This window comes from Temnothorax curvispinosus, unplaced genomic scaffold (genome assembly GCF_003070985.1).
Source record: "Temnothorax curvispinosus isolate PA1 unplaced genomic scaffold, ASM307098v1 QBEX01010321.1, whole genome shotgun sequence".
In the NCBI taxonomy this organism is placed as follows: Eukaryota; Metazoa; Arthropoda; class Insecta; order Hymenoptera; family Formicidae; genus Temnothorax; species Temnothorax curvispinosus.
Genome location: NW_020220101.1, coordinates 345,775 through 356,859, shown reverse-complemented (window position 1 = coordinate 356,859; position 11,085 = coordinate 345,775). Strand labels below are relative to the sequence as shown.

The window sequence follows — 11,085 nt, the reverse complement described above, 5'->3', positions numbered from 1 at the left end:
GAAGCGCGCGTCTGTAGTGTCTAGTAAAATAAAATATAGATAGGTATAATGTTTAAAATTTGGCGAAAGCAAGAAGTAAAGTTCTAATGCACTCACAGTTCAGTGCAGCAATAAAAAACAAATTTCTTATCTACATTATTCGAAAAAAAAAACCAGAAATGTAATTCAATATTATGTTGTTTGTTAAATATATTTTTTTAATAAATTCATTTCAATGCTTTAAAGTAAAGCTTATGAAAGTTTCCGTTATTCGGATATTTTTCATTTGTACACAAACGCAAAATATGCATACCTTATGAGAGGAGAAATCATTGAGGTACCGCGGCTTACAGGAAGTTTTTCTATCGGATAAAGATTTGCAATCTGTGGCTGCAATCCTGCATTATAGAGTTTCCCGATTGATTCTAAAAATATCTCACCACTATGATTCTCGGTACGTTCATACAACGCTACATTTGTTACTGTAGAGCATAAATAGTTGTTTAAAATGTGTTGAAGAATATTCTGAGAAGATATCTCAATCGTCACTGCATTTTTTGGAATCGAACGCATCGCGTTTACGAATAACACCGGGGATAACAGATAATGTGTATAATATTTTGAACATAAAGGCAGAAGTATATTGGAATACTCGTGAGCGGTTGTTGTTAGCCATTTTGAGCTGCGAAACTCTTCTTGTGGTAATATTTGGTTCAAGTATTCTTCGGACTTAACTATAGCAGGTTTGATGTAACGACTATGAAGAGGTATATTACCACAAGGAATCCTTTTCACAGAAATATTATCAGCCTGAAAGTATTGAAGAAAATAAATAAAGTCATTCGGTTAGTCTAATAAAATTATAAGTATTACAATGCTTACAATTTTATTGCTTTAATAAAACGATTTTAAAAAACTAAGCACATAATATTATGTTGTTTATAAGCATTAGTATACCTGCAGTTTGGTGAGGAATGCTTTTATAGAATTTGTTGGTCCGCTCACAATAAAATTAGAAGAACTATTGTAACAAGCTATATCGATATCCGAAGGACATATGACTTTTAAAGTTTTACAATCGAGATTAATTTCAGCCATAGAACCGTTAATTATTTTCGACTCATGAAGTGCTAAACCGATGAAATATGCCGACAGAATCGTTTCTTCGGCCGTTAAAGATCCATCGGCATACCCACAAATTAGTTCACCAATGGTATGACCGATTATAAAATCGGAGACGATACCAATAGATGTTAAAAGATCGACCAATCCAATCTGTAATACATATAAAAAAAAACTTTACCATTTGGTTTAAATAAAGATTAGAATTATAAGTAAATATTTAATTGTCTTTGATATATGATATGTATATATATATACATATAAAATACATTTATATGGTTAAAAAGAAAAATTTTTTCTTACTTGTAGTCCAACGAGAACCAATAATAAATTAATGATATTATCAAAAATATTTTTATTATCATATGTTAAAATATCTGTAAGTAATATTCCGTAAGGTCTTAGGACAATATCACATTTCTGGATTGCCTTGGCAAACACTGGGAATTTCATTAGAGTGCGACCTATTAAAATTTTAAAGAAATTTTTAAATTTTAATATACAGATATGTATATCAAATTATTTGCGTATTTACACACGCACACACGTACACACACGCCATTTAGTATTGAATGTAGTCGGGAAAAATATGCAAGAAAAGAATCTAGCTGTTCGCCATATTGTAATATTTATTATTCCGATAGAATATTTTGTTAGAATTCAATTTTACTTAAATTCTAAAATTTTATAAATTAAATTTAGAAGTTAGATTTTATAAATTAAATCCCTAATCAATAGGGAGCAACAAATAAAACGTCTATGCAGTATTATGGGGTTGAAAACATATTAAGAATATATTAAGATTATGATTATAGTGTTTTCTGAATAATTGTGAAAGATTATTGATATTCTTATATGCTATATGTATATTCTTAAGAATTGTTAAAATTTGTATAATTGAAGTATTTTACAATAATATATTTACTTACTCATTCCAAACCATTGAGATCCTAGTCCAGAAAATATAAAACAAATCGGTCTTTTCGTATATGAAGTATGTTCTATTTTAATAATTGTATTATGAGATATTTTAGACTCAGTTATCATGTACCCTCTGTAAAGGTGACCTTCTATATTATCATTATGAATATGATGTAATAAGGATATAAATTCTGCATCTGTTGATCGATTCCGCACCTGCATTTAGTAACAATAATATTTATCTTATCCTTCTTGGAATAATTTTACATAAAAGACAAGATAATACTAATTAATTTTGCAATAAATGTTTTGCTAATAATATATTGAACAAAACACATTGACTTTTCTTTTTTATGCAGATTTAAAATAATTAAAAAAATGTATACTTTATTATATATGCGAAATTATTTTTTTAGACCTTTTTCGTAGACGTAAATATACTATATTTAAATTTATTTTATGTTTGTTATATTTATATGGTAATAGAAAAATAAATGTCATAAAAAGCTATTGCTGAAATAAATAAAGTAAGCCGTTACAATATTTGCTTACATAATCAAAAATGGTTTTAACTGCTTCCTCCGTACGACCAGATACAGCTACAAGCTTAGGTAAGTCATCATTCGAAGCTCCATTGTCGATTTTTTGTTTAGGATTTGACTTTAATAATATGTGGCTATTAGTCCCTCCAAACCCAAAAGAATTGATACCTACATAACCACCCTCCCATTCTGTTGGTTCAGTAACGATCTTTATTCTTCCTTCGATAATAGCAGTTAACTCTTTTCGCGGACGTTTCAAGTGTATAGTAGGCGTAATTATACCAGTTTCCATCGCTAATAATACCTTTAAGAAATCACATCTTTTTATTAGCAGTAATTATAGTAATTATTTTATATAAATGTATTATATACATATGTATTATAATTGTAACAATATAAAAAAATATAAATTGCTATAATCACATTTTAAGCAAAGTCAGTGTTAAATCATTTTATTACAAATGTACCTTTGCGATTTGACAAAGGCCACTGGCGACTTCAGAATGTCCAATATTCGATTTTACCGAGCCCATCAATAAAGGAGTGTTTTTTTTAGCGCATAAAATCTGGTCAACAGACATAACTTCTACGGGATCACCGGCAAGAGTACCAGTTGCATGAGCCTCCACGTAAGATAACTCATTAGGTGAGATCCCACATTCCTTATAAAATTCGTCCAACAATATTTTTTGCTTTTCGACCGATGGAAAGGTAATACCTTCTTCTTTAAAACCATCGCAATTTATTTTACCGTGTACGAGGGTCGCATATATTCTTCTTGCATTTTTTGCCTTTTGCAGATATACTACTGCGACCGTATCACTACGCATATATCCGGCGCCTTCCTCGTCAAAGGGTTTACAGTAACCGTTAGGAGACAAAACCCCTGAGAAAAATAAATTGATACTAATAAACAAATTTCTTTGATATTATTACAAAACGCAGAAATACAGGATAAACACTGGCAAAATAAATGTTATAAGTAAAATAAATTTTATTTTATTTTAATGAAAGACGCGAATATAAACATGTATATTTTAGTAAGTATTGAAGACATACATTGAAATTATAATATTATCAATTATTTCGATTTTACACTATTAATTAAAACAAAAATGCAAATAATTTTATTTTGACAATGTGTTTTCCTTATTATTTATGCTTCCTCTAATATTTCATTTTTAATTAATACTGTTTTGATTATTAAATATCAAATTTCTTCAAAGACAAAAATGCACAAAAATAATGTTAGTTGTAGAGTTTAGAAGTAGATACAAAAGCAATAGAATTAAATAAGCAATGTAGAAGAAACTGCCATTTATGGTCCAAGCTAGATCTGGGTGGCCTAATAATATTTCTGTGTGTATTTATATACATATTTTCAACTTACAATTAGTAAACTGCTTATTAGCATCAAAGTAAAATTGATATCAATTTATGAGGGAGGGAGATATTAATATTCCAACAGAAGCTGTATTCTAGCTAAGTCTAAAAAAAGATCGGCGCGCAGTTTACTAACAATAAGTTGGAAATATATGTATAAATACACACAGAAATATTATTAGGCTAAAAAAATAAAAAATAAATTTATTTTGTCTGGAATATGAACATTGGTCGCACTTTCCTAATAACAATTTCGGTTTTAATTTTAATACTATTTATCTTATTATCTGTGGACTCTACGATTAAGTTGTGGAGCAAAACTTTAGTAAAATAATCTTCCAGTTGTTGGTATACATATGTAGAATTAGTCTATGACATATACTTGTGAGATATATACTGTATTGTTCACCATATTGCACCATTTTTCCATATGCCCTTACTTTCTATTTTTTCCCCGGTTCTAGAAAAATTAAAAGAAATCCCGGAGTTTGTACATAACAATACCTCAAAATCCAAATGCATAATATTTTTAAGAAAAAAGATGAGCAATAATTATGTTTGTTATAGAGTTTAAAAACAGATACAAAAACAATTAATCTTATTAGACAAATATTTTCTTGTTAAATATTGTACCATAAATAAAAAAAAATATCGTAGATATTAGTAATAAGTACACGACATAATATACATGTATGATCAATAATGCATGGTTACCAAAATAAAAAAATCTGAAATTTGCGTAAAAATGAAAATAAATAAGATAGATAAGTATCTAAATATATCAATTTCTTATGATTAACATACAATATACAAATATAAAATATAATAAGATATAATAAGTACATACCTAGATGGTAAAATTGAAATTGTATATGAGGATGTAGGCATAGATTGGCGGAAGCGATAATGGCCGCGTCGCACTCTCCGGATCGAATCAGCTTGTAAGCTTTCACTATAGCAACGTTACTTGAACTACATGCACTATCAATGTTATGCGATTGTCCAGTAACGCCGAGCCAATAAGAAATTTGGTTTGCCACGAAAGAAACGTTGCATCCAATCATAGATAATCTAGCAAGCTAATCACAGTACATGGTTCTGAATGTATTTGAAATATTATTAAAATGTATAAATAATAAGATATAAGTTAAATATTTATTTTTTAAATTGTTTAAAAATATTGTATAATTTTTCTATACTTTACATAGTAAAAAGGGACAGATTTCTGTGCTTGCAATAAGAATTTTACATATGGTTATTATTTTCTTAAATAAATTTCTATTAATTATGCTGTACATATTAATTAAATATATCACACCTCAGGTTTACTAGAAAAATACGATCGAGTCTCAGATACAGAAAGTGCTGTAAGAACACTCGTTCTTGTTCCTCGTAATTCTTTTGGGTTTACACCCGCATCGATAATTGCTTCGTAAGTATGCTCGAGTAACATTCTAGTCATAGGCTCCATTATATGAGCTTCCGTAGCGGGTATATTAAAAAATTCTGAATCAAATTTCTCGATATTGTTGACTTGACCGATTCGATGAGGCATGCTATAGCATGCTATAGCATGCTTATTATAATAAGCTATATAAGAAATAAATATATTAATAAGTAACAAGAAAAAAGAGGTCATAAAAGTGTTTGGATTAATGATGTTGATGAAATTGGCATATCATTTTTCAGCAGATGAAAAATAAAAGGGAGTTCTTGTCGCATGCAATCGAGTTCTATAGTTCCTGATACTTTTTAGTAATAGTTCTGGTGATTTTACTTAAAAAAACAGTCGATCGAAAAAATGATCTGCTAACTTCCCGTAGCAGATCAAAAATAAAAGAGTTCTTCTCGCATACATTCGAGTTTTATAGTTCCTAATACTTTTTAACGATAATTCTGGTCATTTTGCCAAAAAAAAGTCCATTGAAAAAATTATCTGCTATAGTTTTCCGTAGCATAAAGTGAGATGCCGACGAAATCTCGGAGTTCCGGTTTATATAAAACATTTTTTGAATAGTTCTGAACATACTGAAGCATTTTCTAAAGAGTTTCCGACACTAGCAATGTTGTATAACTTTTTTATAAATTAATACCGTCCAAGCGCCGCGTACTTAGAGAGAATAGAGTGATATGCTGTACGAAATGTCGCAGTTCCGGTTTATGTAAAATATTTCTCGAATAGTTCTTAGCATACAAACACATTTTCTAAAAAGTTCCCAATATATATATATATAGTGTAACACACAGTTTATTCGATTCTGACATTGTTTTTAAAAATTTTTGGATTAGATATTGCAAATCTTTAATTATAATTATTATAAAATACAAATTTTTTTAATTTTTAAAAATATATATAACTTAATAGTAATAGAAAAATTTATTACAATTATTCCAGCGTCTATGATCGCTCGAACCAAGATCCACTTTGTTAAAAAGATTTTCTTGAAACTCTTTTAAATTGTCGCTATTAGGAAATCGGCCAGCAATGCCGGAGATAACAATTTCTTCTTCAGCATCGATGCTGTTATACGAGTTCGGTCGATTCATAGTATCTATTTTCAAAATAGACAAATTCTACAACAAAATGCTATTATTTATTTTTTGAGAAAACAGATATAAATGTAAAATAAAGAAAATAATTAAATACAATTTAAAATTATATATACGTACCAATAGGAAGTGGAAGCACCGTGACAATTGAAACATTCAAGAGTGAAGTCAAAACGCAACTAAGTCACGTATCTCCGATCCTCTCTATTTATATGTTTTACATTTCCTGTACATACATATTAATGTAGCAATGTAGCAGCCGATTGAAATTTCTAACATTTCAACATTAATTAATGCATTCATTACCATACAATCATGGAAATTACTGAGATAGACACAATACTGAATATGTATAATAATAGAATAAATTCAGAAACAGTATACCAAGAAATTACTGTTTGTTAAGCTGATTGAAGTTTAGAACGTCCCTAAAGCGATTTTTTTTTTATTCTTGCATTTCTCCTTTGGCACAGAGAAACTTCTGCCAAGTCGCGCCTGCGTGAGCGCACTACAGGTGCGCGGCTCACTGATGTATGTATGTCCGGCTAAAAGACAGTGCTGATTGAATTGACTTTACTCAATAATTACTGCTTTATTAAGCATTATGGGGACGGCGAGATGACAAAAAATGTCTTTATTTTTTTCTACATTGAATATTAAGAGAGAGTTTTTAAGTACATATGTCGAAATCGGTAATTTGGATTTAAAAGATGTCATCAACGTTGTGGTCTCGGCGTCCCCTTATAAATTGACAATTCAATACTTGTATACACCTATACATATCCTCCTTCATACTCTTACTTATCTTTACACACGTCATTTACCTGACCATCCCCACAAGTAACGCATTAGTTCCCAACTCTGCTTATTAGTTATTAAAGGTTGAGATAATGTTAACTTACGCACTGTTAACGGCGTTGTACTCTCAAACCAACCTTTTCACTTGTTACTTGTTATTTTCATTACCAAGAGTTCTCAATTACTTATTCATTTATTTTAATACGAATATATTATTATTATTGTGCACCGTATACTGTGCATGCAGTCTTGTACTGGCCGAACACGCTGGAATATCCTTGTTCAGATTTTTTTACAAGAGGCAAAATTATTTTTTATATTATATATTTATATGTATATAGTAATAAAAGGAATAATATAAAAAATTAAATTTTATTTAAATCCATATAATTCATGCGTGATGTAAAAATGTGAACTGATTTAACACTCGGTGATCATACCTCTTTTTTGAACATTTTTTAAAGGATTTTTTTGAACATGATGCCACTCAAAAAGTTATTGTAATTTTTTATAATGAAAATACATTCTACAATGTTTAAATTTAATTCCAGAATTGTTTGCTATCCATTTAAACCGTTAGTTTTTAAACAGCATGCAGCTATTTGAAAATTGGTTGGGGTTACTGTGACCCCGTATGACCACCGAAGGTTATCACATGGTTAAATCTATTTTGTGTAATGTCGCATGTACGCATTCATAAATATAAATAGTATCCGCTAAACTTTGCGCCAAATACGCAGAAAGAACGACTAACTGACTACGTCATTGCATAAACATCAAGACGTTACCAAAAGTTAATCTAAAATTTTTGCGAAACAAGTCTTCGAGTAAAATATTCGAGCAAAGTTGTCGGTTGCTAAATAAAATCGGTGCAATCTATCTCGAGATTTTTCGATTACGCAAAAAGTGATGATTTTTGCGTTCTAATTTCAATTTTAGTCATACGTTCGCACACATTTACAACAATTTTGTCTGTCAAAAGGCTTATAATATTTTATGAGCGATCAAATTTAAAATCTGTGTCCAGGCCCGGAGGAAGTCGTCACCAAACCACCGAGGCGGACTCATCACTGTGACGATTTTATCCCGGTGGTTTCGCTCTATTTTTCGTTGCAAATGCATTATTGTATTTCTCAATTGCAAGAAAATGGTACGCACGTACCATCACACAACGACTTTCGTCGACAAGGAGCAACTCAGAAAGGCAGTTCTTATATACGGTAAAAAAAAATAAAAGTAATCAAAAAGATAAAATTAAGACAAAAGTAGCCACAAAACAATTTGGAGTCCCGAGAACTACGTTGAACGACTGACTGAAGAATAATGATGAAGTGCACATTTGGATGACGTGGCCGTACAATATTATGGAAGCTTCAAAAATCAAAGGGCGAAAATCAAAGTCAAGAAAGCAGCAGTGGTCGGATTCCGACGAGGACTTGGATAATATGTGCTGCGTGTGCTTAGAGATTTAACTCAAGTGACGTGTATTAAAAAAAAAAATGTAAAATCTTTAAATTAAATTGCGCCAATTGCAAAGAATATGTATAAATTCAAAAATCCAACCTAATACGCAGCGTCCGGGCGGATTTCTTTCACATAAGATCTGCTTTTTAATCCACTAAAACTGTCAACGAAGCTTCTAATGTATCACGTACGTTTTGTAGGAAGCATTTCTCCAATCTTTTTCGTTTACAAATACGTAGTTTATACATATACAATTTATAGATTTCTTTTTTTGTCACGGTAACAGTTAATTTGATGTCTTTTCGTCGTTTATTTGGCAATACTTTCGAATCACTCAAGCTCATCGATCTCATCATTTACACATTTTCCGATTAACGAAGCAGAACATTGGAAATAATCAGAAGTGATTCATTGAGCCGTTCTATAAATGAATAAAAGTATTTATTTGCGACGATAGACGCGATTATCTTGATTGGAGTTTTAATCACAACGATTAGCCGCGGTTCCCATCAACGCTGTTTGAAGTCTTCCCAGTTCTTGTACAATGTAAATAGATGTCCCAGTTCATATCAATTGCAAAACGATTATTTTTGAAGACTAAACTCGATCGCGTAATAAAAATATCAAGTTGATTAGTAGTCTATTTTTTTTCCTATATCTCATACACTGATAAAAGATAAGAGAACGGATGAATTTGATACAAAACAGAGGCTGCGAAATGAATAATGCGTTTATGGAGTAATGCATACTCTATGCCTTTCACGCACAAAATACACGCAGTTCTCAAAAATGTTTTTAGAAAATATTACTTTAATTTATTTATATTGCGCATAACATGCGACATGTGTAATAAAAATAGGAGCGCAAATTAATTATTATTATCCAAACAAGAAATTCTTTTTATTCTAAATCTGCAATAATATAAGATATAGGTATGCTTCATGCGTATATATGTATAAATTATATACTCTCTCTTCAATATTTTTTATCTACTTCTTGATAATCTTGATTTGTGATCTTCTACATTCGTATCACGCCACATACTTCTTATATAATACAGAACATCCCAACAATATTGCAACTTTATTGAAATATTCCAGCTATATTGCAGGAATTATACATCATATTTACTTATACTGATGTTATAAAATAACATCGAATAAAATAAATAAAAATAAGTAACAAATATTTGATATTATTTTACAATATCGAATAAAATTTATAAATTCGGTCTTATATAGTATCCACACAGCATAGAATATTTCAGCAATATTGCAACATTCTAGCTGTATTGCAAAAACGTTGTAGAAATATGAATTGTGTGTGCTATACAGGAGTCATGTAAATACGTGCGCGCGTTCACACACGCACATTATATTACATTATGTAGTTATTATTTAAACAATAAACTGATATGGGTATAACTGATATGGGTATGATAAGTGAAGAAAAAGTTGTTCATTTCTTTATTATTATTTTATTTATTTTATTTAATATTATTTTTATTTCTCTAAAAATCGAAGAGTGAAATATTACTCGGAACGAGTGAAATGCAAGTATAATGAAAAGTGAAAATTGAGCCTGTGCACTTCGAGTAATTTGCCACTCTAAGAAAGAGTAAAATTGTGCTCTATTAAGTTGGAGTGAAATCGCACTCCATTTGAGTGAAGAGGCACTCTTTGTGAGTGCAGTAGATCAGTATCCATATATGAGTAAATTATGTCACTATAAGAGTAAATTATGTCACTCTATAATTTTCAGTGGAAGATTTCACTCTGTTAGAGTCATTTCCCAGACAACACCATGTCTAAAATTGAGACATAATAAGTCTTTTAGCCATCTTTTCGTAAGACGTCTAAAAGATGTTTAAAAGATGTCTTTAGACGTCTTATGTCCCGCTTTTGGACATGTGTGCTGTCTGGGTTATTAGTCGATCTTTAATTAATCATGATTTGCTATAGCTTATTATACTATATAGAGTGAGATCGTATCACTCTGATAGAGTAGCCGCTCTAAACATTTGAGTGAAAAATTCACTCGTACCTTATGAGTGTCCGCATTTACTCAAATTATAGTGACAATTAACCCTCTCTTTTGGAGTGACTCACTCTAATATATTAGTGGCGAAACCACTCTATGAGATTTAGTAATGATGATCAGTTTGCGTAGATCAAATATTTATTTTACTCAATATTTTGTCTCATATATACGTAATACGTACTACTATATCTCACTGTTTTCTTAGTTTCACAATACTGCCTTATTATAAATTCCTTCTTCCTTTATTTGATATTCTTCTCTCTCTCTCTCTCTCTCTCTCTCTCTC

The 11,085-nt window shown here is 30.3% G+C and overlaps 1 protein-coding gene across 1 annotated transcript; it reads right to left on the bottom strand.

The window, feature by feature from the left end:
* Positions 1-292: 292 nt before the first annotated feature.
* Positions 293-6,667, bottom strand: LOC112460123 (fatty acid synthase-like; the record flags this gene model as incomplete). The annotated part of the gene is made up of 10 exons (XM_025024646.1): positions 6,618-6,667; positions 6,332-6,521; positions 5,266-5,537; positions 4,795-5,026; positions 3,032-3,450; positions 2,575-2,868; positions 2,031-2,238; positions 1,405-1,565; positions 937-1,254; positions 293-789 (listed from the first exon to the last, which is right to left on the bottom strand). Coding segments are annotated over exons 1-10 (2,627 nt in total), but the record flags the coding sequence as incomplete, so codon positions are not given.
* Positions 6,668-11,085: the final 4,418 nt, after the last annotated feature.